Here is a 23,018-nt window from a genome sequence, read left to right as displayed (position 1 = left end):
CGTATATATACACACACACAGACACACGACCGAGTAAAATACAAAAAGAGTTCTGATACAACACAAACGCTACTACTCTTGCACATCTTCGTCAGCGAATATGAACGATGTATCGTGAACATTGCCATCTACGATGTTGTCGTTATTCGTTACTTTGATCCGCAACTAAACTTCGTCAGCCTTCTATCTCATTGGTAGGCACTCACTTCCAGGTTCTCCCGCTCCAGCTTCACGTTCCTTGCTTCAGCATCTTCTAGCAGTTTGATGTAGAATCCAATATCCTGGCTAGCTTTGTCGTTTGATGGGCGATTGTCGGGAAGCTGGTCGCGGTTTGCGATCTGTGAGGCCGGTGGTCCCTGGCTTACAGGTGCAGGTCTGTCAATGGCCCGCGCTCTATCGACCGTCTCCTGCCGACTCGTTCGAAGCATTTGTTCCAACTGTTGTCCACGGTCAGCAGGTGGTCGCGGCTTGGCACGACGTACCTCATGGCATCTCGCCTTTGACGCTTCGGCTTGCTGGAGAGCCTCTTTACAACGCTGCACGTCCTCATCCCTGCCGGTTATCAGCCTCGATGGATCCAACCCTATGCGCTCACCATAATCTCTGCGACTCCGTGAGCTGCTTCATTCGCGTTTCATAATCTGACAAATGTCTAATCTTGGGCTCCGCTTCTGTCAGGCGATTCTGCAGCTTGAACCGTCTGCAACGATGTCAGCTCCGCGCTTTTCGCCCGAATACCACTTACTCATTCTTCACTTCAGCCAGCTCCTCTCGCTGAGCTTTCACAGTTGCGTGGGCATCGCTTAATTCCGCTCGTATGCGCGCGGCTTCTGTTTGCCAGGTGGCTTTTTCCTCTCTAAAAGAAGCTACTTTCTCTCGCAATTGTCCTTGCCACTTGACATGCTTCTGTTGAGCTTGAGAGGCGTCAGTCCTTGCCTGCGACAGCTGACTGGTCAGTTCGGCTATTTGACTGGTTTGCGCTTTCAGCCGGTTCACCTGAGGAGCGTCTTAATCAGCTATCAATCCCTCTGCGTAACTTTTCCACGCACAAAGCTATGTATCTCGGCCTCATCGTTGTTCAACCTCAACGAAGTTCGATGCAAACGACCGATATCTGCGGCAGAGTCAATATACCTCATACACCAGCTGACCGACTTGTACGCACGGTAGAGGTATTGCTTTCTGACACGACCTGTAAATTTCGCCTCCGACCTCAGCAGTTCATTCTCCTTTTCCAACTTGATGGGATTCGGCGTCGGCTCCGGGTAAGCAGGCGGCTGCTCATCCTCATCGAATAGACCGATATGTGAAGTGGCTTGTTGGTCAGAGTTGGACAATGCTTGCGACCGCGCAATGAATTCTGCCGCATCTATCCTCTCCCATCGCTTGGAATCGGCGAGTTCGGCGGTGGACGTGAACACCACTAGCGATGGATGCAGCCTGAAGTCTCGTATCAAAGGTTCCATCCTAGTAGCCAACACTCCGGGAGACCATACCCTGTCCCAGTCCACCGCGTACATCGGGTTGACGTTTTTACCTCTTATATACGAAACGGGATCTCGCACAAACGCGATGACATTCGAGGGCCAAGCTCCGTACATAGCGATGATGTACAATTGAGCGATACGACGGGGTTTCAGGTGATCCGGCATCTCGATATCCATCTCTGCGGCGGAGTTGGCAACATCCCAGCTGAGAGAAGCTTCGGGTGCTTGAGTCTGGGTGACGCCGTCTCGAGCAGTCGATGTGTAGTCGATGAAGGGGCGGTCGCGCCAGGAAATGGCGCGGCCTAACACAATAGCCATGAGAGGGACTTTGGGGGTAAGGATGAGAGGTGCGTAGGGCAGGATAGCCAGGAGAAGCCGAAGGTTAAGGCTGAACAATCGGTTTCCAGTGTCGAGTATAAGACTTAGCAGGAGCTCTTCGACAAACGAGCTATTGGCGACTCGAGCCATATGAGTTGCTGAAGAGGGGTCAGATGGCTCATAGGGATATTCGACCACAGCTCGAACGAGTAAGGTAGCTATGGGCATCCTCAATGGGGCGCGTGTGTAGAGTCGAGTACAGGCACTTAAGAGAGCCTATTTGTCAGTTTTGTTTCCCGAGTATACGGTAACTCACTTCGAAATCCTCTTCTCCCCATCGTATCAGAACGTCCTTCACGATCTTGCACGGCTTCGATTCATCCTCCATGCCCTGTATCCATATGTCTGGAGAGAACACGCCTTGCTTGAAAGCCTCGCTGATGTAGGTGATGATATCATCCTTCACGTCTTCTCCATCGTGATGGTCCTGTGCCCATGCTAACGCTGTGTCGCTCCAGACGGCCTGAGGTGGTAGCAAGGCTGCAGCCTGCAGTATAGTGTCTCTTGCTCGAGGCGAGTCGTTCTCCCTCAGAATCGCTTGAAGCTCTTGAGTGAATTGGGAAGCATCGTCTGAAGTCAAGTTCGGGGGATCGAGAAGATGTATATTCTCTGGCAGTGCGCGTAGGCTTTGCAAGACTGTCTGAGCGAATCAGCAAGCGCCCTGGTCAAAGTTGAAAGCACCCACAATCTGGCATCTTGTCGTATCGCGCTGTATGCAATATCACTGGCTGGTCAGTCTGACCACCCATATGATTGTTGGTGTTGGTTGTGCTGATTTATTGGTTTGCGAAGACAGTTAGTCGAATCATCTTCTACGGTGATGATTCCACTTTACCACGGTTGAACTCTGAAGCGTCTCTCGGTTATACGGTTATAAGGCTCACGTAAATGTTTGGCTTCAGGAGCTCATCATTCAACTCTTTTCAACTCGGAATCATTGTTCAACTTCGTACCCTCAATCGGGCTTGATGAGCCAAATCTCTGAGTCTTAAGCTTGACTTGCGCCCGTCTTCACTGATCAGCCCTCTTGAACTCATACCCCGTCTGTCAAGATGATTGTCTGCAGCCTGTGCGGTGTCTCCCTATCGGATGCCGAATCACGCTGCACGAAATGCTACGGGAGAGCTATCGGTCAGTGTTACGCCTTGATCCGTCAGGGACTTGCTGATCGATGCCTCTGGCTCCTAGAGCGTCCCAATCCAGTCAAAGCCCTACTCTCATCGCCCCAAAAAAGGGGTAGCCCAGATCGGTGGGCCGACAAGTGAGTCGAATTTCGAAGTCATCGGCTAGGCTGATCAATCCATACAGGTATACAATGTCGACCTCGACCTCTAGAATTAGCTCTTCGCCATTATTCGGAGATCGCGTGGGCAATTCGGAAGCCCACTCACTACCGTCCCGACCTGCTTTTGCCCGGCAGGAAACGTTTGACGTAGCTCTCACTGCAAAATCGGACGCTGAACTGGCTCGGGGTGAGTTGATAAGCTTGAAAACTGGGCTGACCCTCGTAGTTTATGGCTCTGTGCTCGAGCGTGGAATTCAACATCCCCAGTGCAAGCAATGCGGCACGGATATACGCTCGGGCATGAAAATATACCTTGCTCCGTGAGTGTTGTGGAGCGAATGACAACCAACCGATGACTGACCTTCGTCGGTAGTACCAATGCTAATTCCATAGCGGAGGGCGATACGATGTGTAGGGTTTGTTACACTCAGCGTTTCCCAATCGGCACATGTCATGCTTGCCAATCCCCCATCATCGGAGAGAGGGAAGAGGGCTTAGGCGGACGGCATATTTCCGCAAGGGGCCTCAAATGGCATGGAAAGTGTTTTGCTTGTTCATGTAAGTCTTGTTTGCGCCCGAAGAGGCTCTCCTGCTCATTGGTCTCAGTGTGCGGTAAGGCTGCCTCGCGGCACACAACGCCTCTATTATTACCGAGCGCGGCACCTGCATGCGAGACGTGCTATGAGACCACCTTCTCAATCGAACCCCAACAAATGGTCTCTCCGGATCCCAAAGCAGGCAGCAGACTGCAACCCAACAAGTACCCCCGTCCTGGCCAGATGCTCAAAGGCACTCATACCTACTCACGGCCTACCGAAACGATACAGGAGATGAAAGGTCTCATGGCCCGTGGACCAACGCCGAGCCAAACGATCCCATGCCCAAGTGAGCCTTCCATGTCCTGCTCTTCTCGTCCGACCTAGCACCCTTGCATCACTTGTCAGTAGTGGTGTGGCCGAGGGACATCACAGAGCTGATAATGCTAACCCGAATTTAGATTTGGACAGCACAAGCGCCCTGACGAAAATCGCTACACGAACGCGCAGAGGCGATCCCGACTCACCGGACTGCCAACCCAAGCACATAAAGGTAACAAGTGAGCAAGCAGAAAATCATGCCGCTCCTCCACAGATATCATCGCCGTCTGCCACATCCGTTCAGGATCGTATACGACAGCTCAATGCGCAATCCACTGCCGGTATAACGAAAATGGCTCCCTCTCCCACCAAATACCCTCGCCATCCTTTGTATCCAGTTTCGAAGACTGATAATCGATAGCACGACTCTCGTGTACCGATGAGGGCTATAGAGACCTTCGCAATATTGACTCAACGAGCAGAAACCGCTGTATGAGACTAGCCAGTCATTGTTACTGATGCTCATTCTCGGAGGCGGGCTACACTACTCCCTATTGGTTTCTATCATGCGGTGTTCAATATTCCTGCTTAAACTTTGTGTAGATTGTCTCTATTTGTAGACCGCATGGAATGCAGTTGATCATTTGCAATTAGCTATGGTTTCGTCATATTGTTGGTCCAGCGAATCGGAGCTCCGCGGTTAGGCGTGGACAAGAGTCTCTCTACATCCCGCTTGAGGCGCTGACCCCTCCTCGATGGCCGGGTCTGAAACGTATCTAAAGTCTGTCCGTTGCTGTCCATCTGTGTTAGTACTTTGCTCGTTCATTCAATCAACGCGACGAGCATGTCGACCCTGGTCACTCGTTTCGGGTCAACATCGTCAGCCCCCCTTTGCGACATCGTCTGCGCACATATCCGCACCTACCGCACAGCTCTCCCTTTTTGTGCCTCGTGACATCCCCGACAGTATCTCCACGTCTTCTTAATCAAGCTCTTACACATCTCTTCAAAAAATCTCCTAATTCATGATGAACGTTGCTACCAAACTTCATGTCAATGTTAGGTTGTAGCACCTGAAGAGTAGCATCAAAATTGTGAAAAGCTGAGGGAGAGCAATGTCATCTGAGTAGTTGCCCACCAGACCGGACTTAGCTCATGCAGCTGGCGTCCTCCCAATTTATTTCAGCAAATGTAACAAAGAACACTGGAAAGCGGGCAACTGCAGAATCCAGCATAGGTATGTGAATGCCAATTTGACTTGAATACCAGAAAAATTGACAACCCATTACATCTTCAAAATCTATGTTGGTGTGGTAGCCTGAAAATCAAGACAACAACCAACAGTTGCTTTATCAACCATTCACCGAAGCTGAATACACAGCCTCCATGGAGGCCGTCAAACCTACAGTATGGCTGAGATGACCACCGGAAGATCTCCTACTTGGCTTTGATGACAATTCTTTCATCAATGTAAAATGACAATGTTGGCACATCAGAATCTTGTCAACCATGACAAGTCAAAATACAATGACAGGCAACATCACTTTGTTAGATCAACTAAGTAAGTCCCTTCCTCCAGATCCAATGTCAAGGTTTCAAGATTTGATTGGAACAGCCTGTTAGAGACTGGTATATTAAGCAGCAAGTACCCCTAATACACAGTGACAATGATGATTGGTGTGGAAAAGGGATAGCTCAAAGTGAAATGGACAATGATGTTGAGCTGAGATTCTAGAAGTGTGTTGTGTGTCAATTGATATAGGGTGCTACACAAGCTGTCTATTTTGATAGCAGCACAACTTGCAAAGACAAGTCATCAGTCATGTCAATGTCAATGTAAAAATCCTCACGTGGTCAATGAAGGGAGCGGAGGGATGTAATTCCAGAATGCTCCCTTACATATCCTTTGCATAGTTGGTGTCTTGACCCATTGATGGATAAGCGCTTATTGTGACTAGCACGCCAATTCAAGCATACCACATGACATGCACATCCTTTTCAACATTATCTCTACGTTGTCAAAGTTATAAATATGCATGTTGAGTAAAAGAGTAAAATACAAGTTAGATATCGAAGTTACAAGTCTATTATCGACGTGGCAAGCATCCTGGCCATGTGGCTAGCTAAGTGACGTGATTAACCGGTAAATAGAGCACTCAATCAATCGATTTCAACATACGTACCATCAAATACAACTTGCACATACCATCTGGACATACAACCTGGACGTACAACCTGGAACGTATAGTCTAAATAGTCAGCCTGTACGTGCAGCCTGTAGGAACAACCTAGAACGTCACCCAATTTAGCATGCTCTTGAAAGGTGTAAATAGGGCTCATTCTTGTATCTCTGATTCTGATCCTTGTCTTGTTCTCAAGGATCAAAATAAATTGGTCAAATTAGTCAGATCAGTCTTTGCGGCTTTCCTTTGATAGTCACCCTCTTACCTTTTGACTACACTCTTCATAAATACACTCTTTACATACCGCCACACTCCGTTATTTAGTTCATGTTATCATAGCTTTAATGACTTTGACAATAGTATAATTGATCCTTCCAGACTATCCTTACACCGTCCGACCACCTTCACAAGTCTACTGGTGACACATAGTCATTGCCCACCAAAGCTTGTGAACCTTTGCAGTATACTGGTCTCTGGTAGTACCTTGTTACTTGGACCTTTGATTAAACTAGAGACCGGGTCTTGACAGAATGCCAGAACACTTGCCACGTCAATGTCGAACTGGTTACTCAACCTGTCCTTTCTTGAACTTTGTTATCGGATATGCCTGGTAACATCTACTTTGACGAAATTGTTTGAACCTTCCACACCTCTGTGAAACTCAAGACATATCTAGCTACGTATTACGTAAAGTCTTCAACTTGTCTTTCACTGTTGTAGCCAGCTATACCGTTGATTATTCATCAAGCTTGTACCAACGTATCCGTTGATTAGTAATATAGAACCAGTTGAACCGTAAATGCTGAGTAATTAGTAAGCGCTTATTGATCGATGGGTCAGCTGGTGTCTCACCAACGATATACAAGATATATAAGGGGGCATTTTAGAAAGACATCCCTCCCCTCTCTTCATGATGAATTATCATAAGTTACTCACATTAGTTATCTCATTGACCACACGATTATCTTATCAACATCAACATTGATGTAACTTGTCACTCGTCTTAGCGACTTGTGCTAGAGTCAATATCAACAACTTGTGTAGCATCTCATATAAGGCAACGTATTACGTACTTATAATCTTGTCTCAACATCATTGTCCGATTCACTTCAAGCTATCCCTTTTCCACATCCATCGTCATTGTCACTGCATGTTAAGACTAGTCGCTACTTAATATACCAGTCCGTAACACATGGAACACCGGAACATTGGTCCATGTAATTGTTCTTGCTTGGAAGCAGGGACTGCTTGAAGACCAGTCGGCCCGCATTGCAATTTGAAATGTCAGACATTTCAAGTAGTGATATTGGATTAATGTTCAGACAGATAAGTCGATGTGTAGCAAAGCTGGTTGCAAGCTGTTCATGAATTGTCCACATGCAAGGAGCGCATAGGTATTTGCCGCTCACGTCTTCTGACATAGTAACAAGGATAAACTCTGATTGATATCTGGCCTTGAGGTCGTAGTCAAACGTCAAGGGTTTTGTTGAAGCATCTTGGTGTTTTGTTGTGAATTTAGGGTGACTTGAGCAGAAAATAAACCGGAGTCTGAGGGAATATTGCTACCTTAAGGCGGCTCTATCGCCCTTTGGCAATGGTTATATTGAAATTGGTTGATTGAGTGCTCTATTTACCGGTTAGTGACGTTGACTTACTTAGCCAAGCGTTTTGTACACTTGCCACGTCAATATTGAACTCTTACTTTCATTACTTAACCTGTACTTTTACCCTTGTACTCAACATGCATAATTATAAATCTGACAGGTTCCCACTTGATCTACCTGCAGGTAAATGATTGACAAGTGCCAGAAGTGTCGGGTCATAATGAGTAAGCAACCATTACAATCAATGCCAAAGATTTGAGAGGGATTTCTGCCATCCATCTAGCTTTGTATTTTGCCAGGCTGTCCTTCATCCCCACCAATTTGGCGTGTGTGTAAGCTTTGGGAGTCCGCATATATGGGATCTGTGCACCCTCTGGTCAAACAGACAACTTGCCAGACTTCGTCTATTTGGGGAGAAGGTATATTTCAGAGATCAAGGTAAAATGAAACCAAGGTACAAAAAGGGAGATGTATGGGATACAACCATGAAAGCAGCAGCTCCAGCTATAGAGTTGTTGATACACAAGGCATGCAGTTACAAATCTCATTACCATACTTCCAACATCAGGAACAAAGTGTCGGCTCAGCCTGATGAGCTTGGTGCGAGCAAACACAAGAAGAGGGAGGAACAAAAATGTTAACAGCCTCCAAGACCAGATGTATCTTCTGCGCCTGATAGACAGTCACTGCGCCGATTGATGGAGATTGAATGAAGAAGTCGATTTTCCTCCGCTGCTTCAAAGAAAAAAACCTTCATGGAGCAGAAAATGACGCTCAGAGAGATGGTGAAGGGTGTCAAATAATCAAGAGGTGTCAAATGGTGAATCAAAAACAGAATCAGACGACTCTGAGGGATCCCCGGCTATCACTGGCAATTCTGGAACAAAGGGATCGACAGATTCAGCCCAAGCGCTGCAGCAATGTCAATAGATACAAATCAGACATACAGTCATACAGACAAGCGGTGTTATCAAGCGATGGAGGAGCCTTGGGCTGCTAAAAAGGAAGCAAAATGGAGCAACACATGTACTGTCAGGAGTCGAGTGGTTCAGCTGATGCTTTGAGAGCGTTGGATCGGGTGTGAAAAACTCGCTTTCAATTGCTATATCACCTAGTCAAGAAATTGTGTACTTGAAGAGCTGTGGAAGGTTGATGTTGATTGACTAAGAGGATGGCTATAGTGGAACAAGACAATTTGAGATATCATTCCCATCTAATCGTCTCAAACAGAATTTATTGTTAGAGATCTTGTTGTGTGTTTCACAATGAGAATCCCACAACAGCAGGGTCACCACTTAGTCCTCTGATCTTCTCATTGATGAATCCATGTTGTCATCAAATTGCTTCATTTCATGACATTCTCACACATTTGGTGATGAGTGAGTGTGTGTTGCCTGCAACTTGTGAAGGTGATTGGATGTTGTAGGAATAATCTGGAAGATTGTTCAGACTACTTATTGTCAAAGTAATAAAAAGTATGATAACATGAATGAGCTGAAGGGGAGTGGTCATACAATAAAGGTTATGCTGAGAAAGAGTGTAGTTGTCAAAGGGTAAGAGGGTGACTACTGAAGAAAGGTGGCAAAGATAGGTTGACAAAGTCGGCTAATTTATAGTTTGGTTCTCGAGAAAAAAGACAAGGATCATAATCCAAGACACAAGAACAAGCCCTGCTCATACCTTTTCGGAAGGATGCTAAATGGGTGATGTTGCAGGTTGTTCATACAGGAAGTGCAATTTATGTGGTATACTCAAGTTGGCATGCTCGTGACAATCTCGGCTGGAGCATGTGGAAATCTGTCGCCGTAAAACGAGCAATCGAAGTTGCGGAACTCGGGAAGCTTACACCTATGACATGAGCCATGGACCGATCAAGCTATACAGTGGTGCACGGCGTTGCAAGCGCAACCTTCGACCGAACATGATCGTGCAAAGCAGGGCAACACGTCACAGAGGACCCAACACAACCGAGCAATCTCGTTCTACCACAGAAAGGATCCATTCATGTCTCGGGACCGCTAGGCAAATGATGTATAAACAGTGAAGTAAAATCGTGTATGAAATGAATGAATTGATTTGATTCAAAAGGCGAGGAGAGGAAAAAGCAAGAGTGTTTGTTGTTGCGTTAGTTCGAGTGAAGACGACGACGGATGGATTCATCAAACAAGGTAACTCAAGGCGATCACCAGGTAAAGCGACATCACTGGGGAAGGATCAGCAAGGAAAACACTGGAAGGAGAGGCAATACTTACGCATGACACCCTCCATGTAGTTTGTTCGTCCTGTGATCTTGTGTCAGTCAAGCGATCAGAGCACCGGATGACGTGAACTTACCATCTTGAAGAAGGAGATTGACAAGCATGACTGAGACGAACAGAACGATCGTCTCGAAATTCGCCTGAGAGCAGATCAGCGAGGTGTAGGTTTGGTCAGACGAGAGTGCACTTACAAAGAAGAGAGTCAGATTCTTGTGTAGGGGCCACGCGATAATGACAAGTAATGGGATCATACCCGCCGCGATCTGGATACTGGATCCCACGCTGACACCGATGGTAAGTTCCATTTTACCCTTGCAGGCCATCCAAACCGAGGTGACGTGTTCGGCGGCATTGCCGACAAGCGGTAAGAGGATGAGACCGATGAATCTGCGGCAGTCAGCGAGACCTCGCTGAATATCAAGGCTTACCTCTTGGGGATATGCCATTGTTGCGCAGTCTCATCAATACTACCCACGAGGATGTCGGCGCAGAAAGCGGTGACGACGGTAATGATGATGAGCCAAGCGCCGGCGCTCCACTGGTCCATCGAGGCCACTTCACTTTCTTCGTTCTCAGCTTCTTCGGCTTCGAAAAGCTGAGCATGAGTTCGGAGCTGGAAGTAGAGGTAACCAAGGTATGTTAGGAGCAGGATGATGGAGGTACCTCGAGAGAGAATCAGAAGTCCTCGAAGGGAGGAATCTGCGGGATCTGGCGCGCCATCCTCGATTAAAGTCTTGACAAGATTCTGGGCTTCCTCAGTGCTTGATGCATGGTCTGTGCGGCATTAGCGCGGGCATGGTCATGCAAGACTCACAAGCAGCTGGCAAGATTAGAGTGATGCAGGCAAGCGTCATGAGGGACGAACTTGCTTGAGCAGCGGTGACCTGGAATGTTGACTCGGTGTAGAAGAAGCCGGAGCTGAAGGACATTAGCGAGAACTCAGGAATATCGGCCACTCACGCGAAGAAACTCATTCCGAGTACCAGGAGTAGGTTTGACAGGACACTTCCGAGAAGAGATGTTTGAACCAGTCGAAGCTCGTCTGGGGGGCACGTCAGCGGAAATACATCGATTCTGACTCACTTTGTACGAGCGCAGCAATGGCAACGATGAGTTCAACAGCGTTACCGAAGGTCGCGTTGAGAAGTCCTCCGAGCGTTTGACCGAGCTTCATCGAGAGTTGTTCGGTGCTATCTCCCAGGAGCTACAAGGTCAGCGGGGAGCTGGAGAACTCGGGCTTACCTTGGCGAGTGGGACAATAGCCAGGAAGGAGGTAGCGAACCGCGCAGCAGCGCTCCAGTGGAGACCATCGGCTGGGACCAGTCAGCGATGCCAAGAGGAGAGCAAGGTGATGCTCACCAATGAAGGACAGGGGGACGGCAACGAGTAGAACGTTGATCCACGATCCTAGAAGGAGGTATCGACTAGACTTGAGAGGGTTGAAAGGCGGGGTAGAGGTATTTCCCTCGTGCCCGCGATTTGAGCCTAGCAGTGGGGTCGTCTCTTGGGTCGGCATGACGTTCTACTGTCGAACAGATGAGCAAATTATTGAAAAGGGGAAATGGAGACGAGGGGATGCTGTGCGAATAAGATGAACAAAGACGTGCAAGTGTTTTTATAGCACTTTGCGCCAAGCCATGGGATCAATCGTCATGAGTAATTTAAGCTGAAACGGGTTCAAACCAAGTAATCCCCTACAAGCACGTGTGTCTCACTCAATCTTCTCGAGTTTCATTAAGCCGCGCGTCATCATCGAAGCCACTGTGGCCCTTTAGTATGGCGAAGCAATGGACTAAGGCCATGTCGGACTCGATTCGTCCAAGAGAGAGCATGGTCGCATACGTTGCATTCAAAATTAAATTATAGACGTGTATATAGTAGATATTCTTCACAAAGATGTTATTCATTGTCGCTATACATGGAAAAGGATGACCCCACGAACGAAAGTTATACGTTATTGGTAGTAGTTCGATGGCACACAATATCGGGGAAGCATGACAGGGAGAGATGCACATATTGGAAACAAGATTACCAAGATTAACTGTGGGCCGGATTCTTGAGAGCCAAAAGCTTGACTTCTCTCTCTCGCTGGAAAATATGACGTCAGCGATGCAAGCGCCAATGGCTTTAGGGTGACTCACGTCGTCTGCTGCTCGCATAGCTCTCAGATCGTCTACTTCTTGCGTCCGCTCGGCCACCTGCGCAGTCAATCCGGAGGCATGATCTCTTCTCTCTTCGTAGTCGTTTTCTGAGTTTCTCAACTCTCCCTCGATTTTCTCGTACTTCTCCTTTTCCTTCAAAAATCGCAATCGAGCCTTGTGTTCTCGTCGAGTCCACTTGGAAAGTCTGAGTTGCGATTTCCGTTCAGCAGACGCAGCCTCTCGTTGAAGCTTGGTAAGCCTTTCTAGCTCCTTGATGGCACCGGCTACGGACTTGGCTTCGGATTTGGCTTCGGCCTTGATTACCTTGGCAAGTCGTTTAGCGTCCTTTTTCTCTGAAGGGCTGTCAGCAGAATACCTGCATGAAGAACGGTGAAAAACTGACCCATAGTGGATAATCTTCTAAGGGTGGCATCATCCAGGATTCTCTCCGATAATTCTGCGCGTTGATGGATATCGCTAGACAAACTGTCAACACATAATCGAATATGAATCATGGTATAGCTCACTCTCTGCCCAAGACCTCCTCCGGTTGCGTGCCCACGCTAGCTCCAGCACCTCTACCGAAAGCACCCTTTCTGCTCCCGATAGTGCCTCCATTGGCGCCTCTAGAGAGATTACCGTTTCTACCGTAAGTACCAGCTCGGCTGAGAGTGGTACCACTTCGGCTGAGCATTCCTGCCCGGAGATCCCTTGTTTGGTCATTTCGAGACTCGGCTCGGTCACCTTCGGAGATAGACATGAGGTTCGGCTGAGGCCTGTAGCCGAACGAGGAGTGAGGTCGATTAGGGGAGGTTGCTCGTTGTTGAGGATGGTCTGGTTCTTCAAATGTGGTTGATCGATCACGAGAAACCGGCCCGCTGTCGTGTAGAGAGACCCTGTTTCCACCTTGCAGCTCGTGTTGTCTTTGGTGGGTAGCGATCTGTCCCGGGTGGAAACCATCATGCTCCTCGGTTTGTGCAGGGAGTCGTCGAACAGATGCGACGGATGGAGATCTAACGTGATCCCCGTTCACGGAAGGAGATCTAACGTGATCACCATTGACCGAAGCGGCCTTGTTTGATCGGATGGAACCAGCTTTAGAAGACGCTCGTTTGGTGCTTGGAGCCTTAGTGGACCCCGCAACGGTCTTTCGCTGCTGGACAGAAGCGGCCTCGGGCAATTCTGGCTCGTAGGTGGTGACGATAGGAATAGGCTTGACGTATGATCGGGACGCTCTTTGGTTGAATCTGGTCAAAAAGGTTAGTACACATCGGTTGAAGCATGAGCATGCGCTCACCCCGGTCTCTGTTGTGTCTCTCCATCCTGGTCGACCTCCCTCTTGAGTTCGGTAGGGTCAGAGCTCAGTGCAGTTCCCAAGCCCATCTCATCTCCGCCCTCTCTTTCGCCGGCTGGGACGTCATTGCAATCCCCAGAAGATTTGCTAGGAACGACGCCGTTTGCGAGGTGACTCTGAGTGGTTTGATTGGTTCGGTGAGTGGCCCGGCTAGGGGGTCTGTCGTTCAGATCGAGGTTTTGCGCTTTTGCAGACAATCCATAATCGTGATCCTCGACAGAGTTAGCGTTGGTGGCACCAAAGTGGTGGGAGTTATCGGTCTGAGGTGCTACAGCCGCCATGTTGATTGGGTGAGTTCCTTCCTTGGTGTACAACAGAGGTAGGTAAGACTGTTCGGTTGCGATAGGTCTAGGTTTCTCGTCGATAGCCCTGGAAACGAGTTGAGATTGGGTGATTGCAGATTTTTCCTGGAGGGGCGTCTTCTCGATGGAGCCACCTAATGCGGGCACAGCAGTCGCGGGCAGTAAAACCGGAAACGAAGGCGACGAAGGTGTCGTTGTCTGAGGAGAAATCAGAGCAGTCGAGGCGGATGAGCTAGTCCCCTCTGAGGTCGAGAGCAGGGTTGGTCTCTCGGGGTTGCTATCGATTGACTGCGGATCCGACTTAGTGACGACTCTCTCCGAGGGAAAGACTGCTTTGATCACTGGCCTGGTGAGCAGGCCTACGAGGCCGAGTTGAATAGCTTCGGACGCCGTGTTGGGCGACGTTCGGAAGGGCAAGTGTTGTGGATGAATCGACAGGGCACTGTCGATGAGGGGTTACAATTTATGACTGGGATTGCTGTCTTCTATGTCTTGTTTGTTGGAGGGGACAATATGATATTAAAAATGGGATGTCGATGAGCGGATTGCGCAGGTGTGAAATGACGGAATGGGATAGAAAATGACCAAGTGGTAATATAACATAGTTAGTATTCTCTTTTCCGGTGACGTCAAATTAAAATGCCCTCCGTTAATCAACCTATCACCGGAAAAGGTGGAGCCAATTGCCGTTTTCGTCAATAGCTTTCCTAATTGGGTATATTCCAACCCTGATTACCTTGGTGCCACTCTTGTTACTCATGTCCTCATGTCCCTGTCCACGAGATCGTTTTGATCCCGGTCTAATTCTTTGACACGTGTTGACACGTGTTGACACGCGAGCGATCCAATCCATCAAGTACAAAGGTTGAGGTATTTGCCAGTCCGAGAGTTCAACTATTCGTACCATCAGTCGGCGAGCCAAGTCGTGAAAGGGCAGCACTCAGAATGAATCAGTTACCTCTTTCAGTTCAGAAAGTCCCGGAGGGGAAGATAGTGAGTTCTTGCTGGGCCGAATTGTGACGTACAAGTTTCTGAGTTGAGTGATATGACTGTCGCTTTAGGATCCCAAGTCGCAATATGCGCTCGAGCAGATTGCCCAGATCGTTCTTATAGCCTTGACAGTATGTCATCATGGCCCTCTAGGAACGTTTGGTCGCTGATGTACCTCGCAGCTGGTTTCCTTCGTCCTCTCGTACTTCTCAAGCTCAGTCATCTTGGGGCTCGAGGTGTTTCTGGCTGGTCTAGTTCTTCTTTTAATTGTGAGTTGACACATAATGGTTCTGCGTTTATTTTCTCACTCATCAACTGCTCTATCAGATGGCCGTACCACCCTGGCCTTATCTCAACCGACATCCTGTCAAATTCCTCCCGGCTAGAAAACTGCATCAATCGTAGATCGCTGTTCGCAGCCTGTTGTATATGAGCTGATGACCTTTATGAACACAATCGTCCCGCCTTCAATCGTAAATGCTGACAATGCCAGTGCCTTTGCGGCGTAGAAGCCGACCGACCGACCACATCAGAGCATGTGACATTTCCTGGGTTGCATGCAAGTGACAGACGACTACGGTAAAATCCCTAAATATTGAAGTATGATAGCATGGCGCCTAATTGTATCCTTTCTTGCCTGGAACAAATTGAGATTTTCCTTCTGTTCGTTTGTCCATTGCCTTCTTCGCTTGGAGCGCAGTCAGAGCAGCTACAGTAACAATTGTGTCGATCAGCACCATCCTGGCACAGCGTTTAACGGAACTCACCTCCAACTCCACTCCCATCTTTCGCCAAACCCATCCTGATCCTCTTCCCACCTTCTTTTCCCAGTAGCACAGCAAGAGCCTCTGACACACGTTCCGAAAAATTAGGCAGGAATTCAGCGACACTACAGTCCGTGATCAGCTTTGTCTTCCCCTTTCTACGAACAAGCAAATAGCCCACCTTCCATCCACACCGACATCTACGCCCTTATCCTCTTCATCCTTGGGTACTTTGTCGTTGCCCGTGTGCTGCACGACAGCCGCTATGGCACATGCAGCAAGCTTACTGGCCCTTATAGCTACCACTCGAATAGCCCATTGGACGATCTCCACATCACCCTCGCCTATATGCTCTGCTTTCACGCCCAGCTGGCTGATAATCAATTTCTTGACCTCCTCGGGCGACTTAGCACCTTCGACTGCAGAGACGAATGCGGCGTCATAACCGTAATGAGTGTTGATCGTTTTCGAAGAGTAACCGTTGAACAGGACCGACGAGTCGATGAGGTGCAATAGTATATTCCGAGTAATCTCTCCTAAGTCTATAAGAATTTCATGAATCAGTCTACCGTTTGACTTGGTTACTGCCACTCACACATTCCAGAAACCATCTTTTCGAATGCTTGTTTACGGCTGAAATCTAACTTCAGCTTCCGTCTCAGAGGCAACTCGCATTTCCACTCACGGGTTGATACTCTCTCGGTCCAGTTTGTTGTCGAAAATCGATACAGGAAGGCAGTGTCGCTAGAAATAAGACGCCAATGTTAGTTGAATAATATCGAGACGGCTCTGGCTGCACCCACTCCGTTGTCAAAAGCTCCCCATTCTGTGTTCACGACCATGAATTGTCCGGCATGCTCTCCTCCAGCTTCAGCCTGCTTAATCTTGTCCTCGCCAAGCTTCTGCACTGTCCTCGTTTTGTCAATATAAGCCCCGTTTGTACCGGTACCAAAGATGGCTCCGATAAGTGCTGGTCCGGATTGGTATGATCTCGACAAGAGGGTTCCGACAGTCTAGGCGGGAGTTCAGATCAGTCTGAGTCAGTCTCAAAGGGCTCGTCCTAGCGATTGACCTCACATCGTTCACTAAAGCACTACATCTGACATGTATATGTTTTCGGTCGAAAGCGTCTTGCAATAGCTTCACTACATCGTTGCCAATAGCGTGCTTGGCGTTGAAGCCTTTTGTCCACGTCAACAATTTACCAGCATCGATGGCGGTTTGCTCGACTGGGAAACTGTACCACTCTCAGAATCAGCTCGGTTGTTCTCCCACAAGAGAAAAGGCCTTACCTGAAGGTAAAACCAAGATGCATTGGCTCGTTCGAGGAAATGTCAGATCCAATTTCGGTCAGAAATGCATCCACCGAGTCGGCAATGTAGTCTACATAGATCGCGGCTCAGCTTGACCAGTCGGTATAACATCAGAACATGAGCTTACCAAACAGTATCCTGGCTTCGCCTTCTTTCAACTCATCGGACACTTTGTACTTCTGCTGCTTGATCTCGAACTTGTGTTGGCCGAATAAACGGACCTCACACACACGCCTAAAAAGTTCTTCCAGGTCAGCATGCGCAACAGCTGTGGGAGCGAACGCAGCCGGACTAAAAGTGAAAGAGCTGTATGTCGAGTTGATGGGAAACACATACAGGTTGGTACCTCCTAAGTCAAGAGCCAAGAAGGTCCTGCAAGCCAAATTGATGGTGTTAGCCGATGTGATGATACACTTTTGGCGTCGTTGCGGTCATCAAACACGCAGATCCATCCCTGTCCATCTCCGTGCGCCCTTGCTGGGAGCATAGTCCCATAGTATGAGTTGCAAAGCTATTGAAAGCCCTCACTCACCCCTCTTCCGTACCGTCCGGCACACCAGTGACGAAACTAGGTACCATCGCTACGTCTTTCCCATATCCAGCCAACCCCTCCTCCATCTCTTTCCTGAAATGGTTCACTATATCTTGCAGCCTTTCATCTGACAGCAAAAAATAAGGTTCGAAGGTGGTACAGATTGGTGGTAATGGCATTGTGTCAGGTGAAGCCGAGAGGACTGCTTGGAAGACGGCGATGTTTACCTAGCGACGTATTTGTCCAGCGGAAAGGTTGATTCACAGAAGACTTGGCGAGAAGTTTACAGGTCTGAAGTCGCTCAAGCAAGATATTCCGTTAAGGTATTATTGACAGATACGCGATTCAATTTCGCTGGCGATGATCGCTTCTCAGATTGACTGCGATTCTGTAGGTATGAACAAAGGAGTTTCGGAGGTGACTGTTTGTCAGGTAAAATGGGCTTTGTTGACGTTGAAGACAGTGGACAATTCAAGTCAACCCAAGGCAAAAAACAGATGCCGGTATGCGGTTCTAGGGTATGCGAGTATCACACTCTGAATTCTCACCCAAATGGTGGGAATGACGTCTGTTTCTTCTAGTACCTCGGTTAACAGGAACAAATATACGTACCATTTGTACCACTTACCGCACAAGGTTAAGGGTCTAACAGGAATTTACATCACCCCTTCCCGGTTTACTCGCTGTGGCACATACCAGAATTACAATACATGTTGCATGGATTTAGATCACACATAACTATATAGATGGGTATTACTCATGCTGCATACTGATGAGAGCCGTCGAGTCAGCAGCAGCTGCTGTAATGTATGGCGTCGACTCACCTTTCTCAAGTCCAAAGTCAACGTACGGGAACTATTCTCTTCTTGTTCCCGGTAGACACCGACCAGGCCATCGGCACGCTCGTATCTGTGCGAGCGCCCGTCATCAGCTTGCGGTCCAAAGTATGACAATGAGACAATGGGAGCACCTACAGAGTACTCTTGAGCGAGATGATGAGGAATTGTACCGCCTTGTCGGCTTGATTTCTCACGTATCGAGCAAGCTTGGATACATTTGTAGCGTCCAGAGCAGCGTCAACTTCGTCGAGAACAAAGAACGGCGCGGGGTGATAGCTATGCAAGATTCAGCGCTGGTCCTCACTTCTTAACCCACCTGTGAATGGAGAAGAGCAAAGCCAACGCAGCCATGGTCTTCTCTCCACCGGAAAGCTGCTCCATCTCGGCGAATCGTTTCCCAGGCGGCATTGTATTATAGTTCACACCGCTGAGATACGGTTCCTAGACAAACAAGTCAGCCGATTCCGCCGAGATTCGCGTCGTGCAACCCACTTCAGCATCCTCCAGAGTGAACCAGGCAGTACCTCCAACTTGATTGGTGGTCTTGGTCAAGTCTTTGTAGATCTTGTCGATATTCTCGGACATGTGGGTGAACGCTTTGTTGAAGAGGTCACATCTTAAAACGTGAGCGACAGCCATACAAGCTCGAGCTTACCTTTTCTTTTTTAACGATTGGAACTCGTCCTTCGCTCTTCTGCTCTCTCGTCTCGTCTCTTCGGCTTCTTCCTCCGCTTCTTCTAGACCAGCTTCGACATCCTTTAACCGATCTATCGCCTTCATGTTCGGTACAACCTTCTCGAGATCTGCTCGAAGCTTAGCGATCTGCGATTCGAACTCTCGTCCCACTTCTTCAGATTTATTCTACAATCCCCTTAGTCAGTCACTGTTGTGCAAGCCTAGCAGGTACATACCTCCTTATCCTCGTCTTCGAGATTGTCAAAATCAGGCTCGATGCCATAGTCGCTGGTCTCAACCGCCCGTTGAGTTCCTTCATCATCGACGTCCATTGCGCTTTCGTCGCGGACAGGCGCCTGCGTTTGAGCTGAGCACTCAGCCCTATGTCGCTTGCGACTCACCTCCAGAGGAACTTTATCCAAAGTACCACGTAGCAATGGCAAATCAATCTCCTCCAATCTGCATCTCCTGTATATTGCGTGCCTTTCGGAACCAGATCGCTCAATTTCATCATTCCACACTGCGATCTCCTTCAACGCTTTGTCCAAGGTGCGTTGTGTGCGACGAGCAGTGTCCCTAGCACCTTCAATTTTAGCGATGATCGCTTCATAAGCTTCATTAGCGCTTTCAAGCTTTTCACGTTGTCGGTCGACTTCATCTTGGAGTTTGATCAAAGCGTTCTGAATAGACGTCAAAGTTGATCCCAGGTCTGCCGTGTTTCGCTCTTCCCTGGAAATGGTAGATTGCAAAGACACAAGCCTTTCTCTCGTATTGTTGACCTGTGTCGTTTCGAAGTCGATTCTGGGGAATGAATTCAGCATAATGCTGCCGGCGATGCAACTCACTGATGTTTGATTCTCGCTTGCTGAGCGGCAAACCCTTCCATTGCTTCGCTAGCTTCTTTAGCGATCCTTAATTGAACATCCTCATACTCCCGGATATTGTTCACTCCGATACGTTGGCAGAAATCACCGAATACCTCATCGTCCGCTGCATTGACAGTTTCCAGTAATTCCTGTCGCCTATTCTCCGCATCGCGAACCTCTCTTTCTCGCCTTCGTACATCTGGATTGAGCTCGTCGATAGTGGCGGTGACGTGATTCAGTTCTTCGCGTACTCCAGCAAGACGGGTCTGGGTTAAATTCTGGACGTCTCACGCTGTAAGCGCTACTCCCAACTACCTGATCGAACAGCTTACCAGATCGTCCCTGGCGACAGTCAACTCGGCATCGAGACGCGCCAAGTCTTCCAAAAGTCCCTCATCTGCTTTCTCCTTCGGCTTGGAACGATGAGCTTCCTGAAGCTGGGCAATGTACGTTTCTTTCTGCTTGTTGAGGCCTTGGATCATGTTGAGCCGGTCAGCAACGCTGCTGAAAGATTACGCACGTATACTCACCGTCGAGCTCTCGATCATTGAACGCCCTTGCTCCGCCAGAACCTTGTCCACCAGTGATAAGACCGCTTCTATGGATCACTGTTCCTTCGAGCGTCACAGCTATGGTACAATCATGGTTAGCGAAAGCGGCCTTGGGGGCAATGACTTACCTTTCACCTCCTGACCCTTGTCATAGCAGACGTATTTCGCAATGTCCATGGTATCACATATCAGCGCACTGCCACAAGCGTGTTGCATCGCTCTTTCAACATTCGCGTTGTACTCGATACAATCGATGGCGAGTCTCGCACCCTTGACAAAGTTTCGGAGTCGCTCGGGGACAGCTTTTACCTGTATAGTATCGAGAGGTATAAATGTGGCTTGACCAGCTCGTTGATTGCGCATGTACTGTGGGGTTTATGAGTGATTGTAACTACTCTTGCCTCGCTTGACTCACCTCGATGCAGTCAATGGCCACTTTCTCGTGCTCAACGACTACTGCATCCAAATTCCTGCCCAATACAGTGGTGACTGCAGTCTCATACTTGCTGGCGACCGGTCGACAGAGATCGACCACCCGACCGTGGACACCAGGGAACACTCGTCTCAGACTTGCTATCGTCTCCTTGAGTTTAGCTTCTCGTTCGCTTTCTCGTTTGTCGACACCCGCCTGTAACAGCTTGTTGTAGGTTTCTTGAAGCCGCTCATTGATCTCGGTTTCTCGCATGCTGTTCAGGTCGTCAGTCGATTTTCGAGCTCGGAGACGTCCTTTCTCACTTGATTCGTTGTCTCTCAGCTTGAGCATGATCGAGCTGACCCTTGATGGCCTCTCTCTCTTTTTGCAACTCCTTCACTTTCGCTGACATCTGCGAGACGTCAGCGAGGATCCTCTGTCTACTTTCACTCACCGTTCCTTCCCTGTCAGTGAGACTTCCCAACTCTGCGTTGAGTTTGTTCTGCTGTATGCGTGCTTGCTGAATGCGGTCTTCTACCGAGGACAAACCGTCTCGAAGGGTTTTCTGTTGTCGACGGAGTGTTTCAAGCTGCTGTCGCTCATCGACAGCTTGGAGATTGGCCGAAGTACGCCTGATACAGGTTAAGTCTGTCCTTGACTTTCTTTCCAGTAACTCACAATCTCCTATATTCCTCTAAATTCGCGCCGGAAAGAGTGATGCCTGCTGCTTGACTTCGTTGCCTTTGTCTCTCTGCGATGTGACGAAGTCAGGCTGATCCTCACCATGGGTACTTACCTCCAGCTTCTTCCATTCGTTGTCTTACATCCTCCGCCCCCGCTTCGAGAGTTTCCAGAGCTTCGGCTTGCCTTTGCACATCCTTTTGAACTCGCTCAGCGAGAAGATTGGCATTCCGCACTTTTTTCTCTGAGTGAGCAATCTGAGTCTCCACTTCTAAAAGTTCCGGTTTCTGAAGGACGTGGTCAGCCCTCCATCCCGACGTCCTGTATTCTCTCACCTTTTCTTCGTAAGCCTTCTCAGCTTTCTTAACTCTGGCCTCTCGCTTCTTGACATCCAGTTGGGCTTGAGCTTGCTCTTTCTTCGCATCTCGAAGTTTACGGTCGTCTCGCTCCTACCGATAGACCTCAGCTCAGGCTCCAACGATACGCACTTACAGTGAGACTACGGAGTTCCGCAAGCTTGTTGCTCGCTTCTTCCACTTTCTCGGTTGACCCCTGGATCTCGTTGGTCAGATGGTAGAGCCGCCATAGCGCGTGACGTTGAACGAGTAGATCCTGAAAGGCGAACGGACATCAGCTCCAAAAGCTAGTCCTCACCGATCACATACCCTGGCATCTTTCAACTTCTCCCATTGCATGATCTCTTCCTTTTGCTCCTTGAAATGCTTGACTTCGGTGATGATGCTTCGCTTTTTGGCGTAATTCGCTGTCGATGCTTCGGTGGCCTTTTCCTGAGACGCTTTCGCGGCTTCGTAGGCGGATGCTAGATCCAGAGAGCTGACGAGATGTTCTCAGCCAACATCTTGACTGAAGTTGATCCTGCTCACCCGCTGATCCTGTCGATTAGTCTAGCAAGCGCTTTACTGTCTTGGCTTGCTACCCCTTCCACATCTCCCTGGAATACCAGGAAATTTTTAGCTTTCACCAGAACGTTGAACTTCTCCAACTGTCCGTTGTATTCCTTCCAAGCAACCGATTTGCTGTTCAAAAAATAGGCAGACGCTCCAGCGGCCGATATACTACACCTACATTAGCTGATCTAGAATGCCGACAGGAAAGTATTGACAAACCTTCGCCTGAACGCCCACTCTTTCCCCTTCTCGTCTTCGTACACTACCATGACCCACGCTGTCCTAGCGTCGTTCTCTGACACAGACTGACTCTGTTGAGTCTCTGCGTCGATATCCATCTCGTCATCGTCATCATGCTGAGCCGCCCTTCTTCCTCGGTAGACGAGATCCTTGAGTTGCGTTGATCGAAGTTGAGCTGACTTGACACCCAGGACGAAGGATATTGCATCCATCAAATTGGACTTTCCCGCTCCATTGGGTCCGATGATACATGTGAAAGGCGCATCTCCAAAGGATATCACCTGGGGAAGCCCCATACATCAGCGGAACGATGTAGACAGAAGGAAGTCAAAAACGCACCTGTTGCCCTCGGTAAGATTTGAAATTGGACAATTCCAGTCGACGCAGAGGCATTCTGT

General features: G+C 48.6%; 9 protein-coding genes across 9 annotated transcripts; 2 read left to right on the top strand and 7 right to left on the bottom strand.

Moving 5' to 3' along the window:
- Positions 1-72: 72 nt before the first annotated feature.
- I303_103668 (uncharacterized protein) lies at positions 73-2,033 on the bottom strand (the record flags this gene model as incomplete). Its single annotated transcript, XM_065968808.1, has 7 exons — positions 73-128; positions 203-437; positions 483-552; positions 596-700; positions 746-996; positions 1,050-1,114; positions 1,166-2,033. 7 exons carry the CDS (start codon positions 2,031-2,033, stop codon positions 73-75), a joined length of 1,650 nt encoding a protein of 549 aa, XP_065824880.1.
- Positions 2,034-2,088: 55 nt separating this feature from the next.
- I303_103667 (uncharacterized protein) lies at positions 2,089-2,614 on the bottom strand (the record flags this gene model as incomplete). Its single annotated transcript, XM_065968807.1, has 2 exons — positions 2,089-2,501; positions 2,551-2,614. 2 exons carry the CDS (start codon positions 2,612-2,614, stop codon positions 2,089-2,091), a joined length of 477 nt encoding a protein of 158 aa, XP_065824879.1.
- A 303-nt stretch (positions 2,615-2,917) lies between these two features.
- Positions 2,918-4,428, top strand: I303_103666 (uncharacterized protein; the record flags this gene model as incomplete). Its single annotated transcript, XM_065968806.1, has 6 exons — positions 2,918-2,996; positions 3,054-3,126; positions 3,174-3,470; positions 3,524-3,708; positions 3,757-4,035; positions 4,148-4,428. The coding sequence occupies 6 exons, from the start codon at positions 2,918-2,920 to the stop codon at positions 4,426-4,428; spliced, it is 1,194 nt and encodes a 397-aa protein (XP_065824878.1).
- Positions 4,429-9,953: 5,525 nt separating this feature from the next.
- I303_103665 (calcium/proton exchanger) lies at positions 9,954-11,026 on the bottom strand (the record flags this gene model as incomplete). Its single annotated transcript, XM_065968805.1, has 7 exons — positions 9,954-9,997; positions 10,047-10,076; positions 10,129-10,192; positions 10,244-10,462; positions 10,528-10,826; positions 10,918-10,970; positions 11,013-11,026. The coding sequence occupies 7 exons, from the start codon at positions 11,024-11,026 to the stop codon at positions 9,954-9,956; spliced, it is 723 nt and encodes a 240-aa protein (XP_065824877.1).
- A 150-nt stretch (positions 11,027-11,176) lies between these two features.
- On the bottom strand, positions 11,177-11,568 carry I303_103664 (uncharacterized protein; the record flags this gene model as incomplete). Its single annotated transcript, XM_065968804.1, has 3 exons — positions 11,177-11,242; positions 11,295-11,365; positions 11,412-11,568. 3 exons carry the CDS (start codon positions 11,566-11,568, stop codon positions 11,177-11,179), a joined length of 294 nt encoding a protein of 97 aa, XP_065824876.1.
- Positions 11,569-12,089: 521 nt separating this feature from the next.
- Positions 12,090-13,828, bottom strand: I303_103663 (uncharacterized protein; the record flags this gene model as incomplete). The annotated part of the gene is made up of 5 exons (XM_018407002.2): positions 12,090-12,140; positions 12,194-12,546; positions 12,597-12,670; positions 12,721-13,440; positions 13,491-13,828. The coding sequence occupies 5 exons, from the start codon at positions 13,826-13,828 to the stop codon at positions 12,090-12,092; spliced, it is 1,536 nt and encodes a 511-aa protein (XP_018263810.2).
- Positions 13,829-14,794: 966 nt separating this feature from the next.
- I303_103662 (uncharacterized protein) lies at positions 14,795-15,244 on the top strand (the record flags this gene model as incomplete). Its single annotated transcript, XM_065968803.1, has 4 exons — positions 14,795-14,842; positions 14,911-14,970; positions 15,022-15,108; positions 15,167-15,244. The coding sequence occupies 4 exons, from the start codon at positions 14,795-14,797 to the stop codon at positions 15,242-15,244; spliced, it is 273 nt and encodes a 90-aa protein (XP_065824875.1).
- Positions 15,245-15,456: 212 nt separating this feature from the next.
- I303_103661 (uncharacterized protein) lies at positions 15,457-17,627 on the bottom strand (the record flags this gene model as incomplete). The annotated part of the gene is made up of 11 exons (XM_018407001.1): positions 15,457-15,548; positions 15,607-15,728; positions 15,785-16,145; positions 16,199-16,236; positions 16,289-16,347; positions 16,407-16,616; positions 16,681-16,840; positions 16,896-16,986; positions 17,044-17,150; positions 17,253-17,288; positions 17,449-17,627. The coding sequence occupies 11 exons, from the start codon at positions 17,625-17,627 to the stop codon at positions 15,457-15,459; spliced, it is 1,455 nt and encodes a 484-aa protein (XP_018263809.1).
- Positions 17,628-18,205: 578 nt separating this feature from the next.
- I303_103660 (uncharacterized protein) lies at positions 18,206-23,013 on the bottom strand (the record flags this gene model as incomplete). Its single annotated transcript, XM_065968802.1, has 23 exons — positions 18,206-18,217; positions 18,273-18,357; positions 18,423-18,563; positions 18,631-18,728; positions 18,780-18,903; positions 18,958-19,148; positions 19,199-19,318; positions 19,364-19,763; positions 19,808-20,106; positions 20,161-20,300; positions 20,359-20,457; positions 20,508-20,745; positions 20,795-21,065; positions 21,115-21,203; positions 21,246-21,423; positions 21,470-21,542; positions 21,588-21,759; positions 21,808-21,921; positions 21,965-22,084; positions 22,138-22,306; positions 22,357-22,548; positions 22,600-22,901; positions 22,960-23,013. The coding sequence occupies 23 exons, from the start codon at positions 23,011-23,013 to the stop codon at positions 18,206-18,208; spliced, it is 3,681 nt and encodes a 1,226-aa protein (XP_065824874.1).
- Positions 23,014-23,018: the final 5 nt, after the last annotated feature.

The sequence above is a fragment of the Kwoniella dejecticola genome, chromosome 4, assembly GCF_000512565.2.
Source record: "Kwoniella dejecticola CBS 10117 chromosome 4, complete sequence".
NCBI lineage: Eukaryota > Fungi > Basidiomycota > Tremellomycetes > Tremellales > Cryptococcaceae > Kwoniella > Kwoniella dejecticola.
Note: the sequence above shows the minus strand (reverse complement) of the source record. Positions and strands in the feature narration are given on the sequence as shown.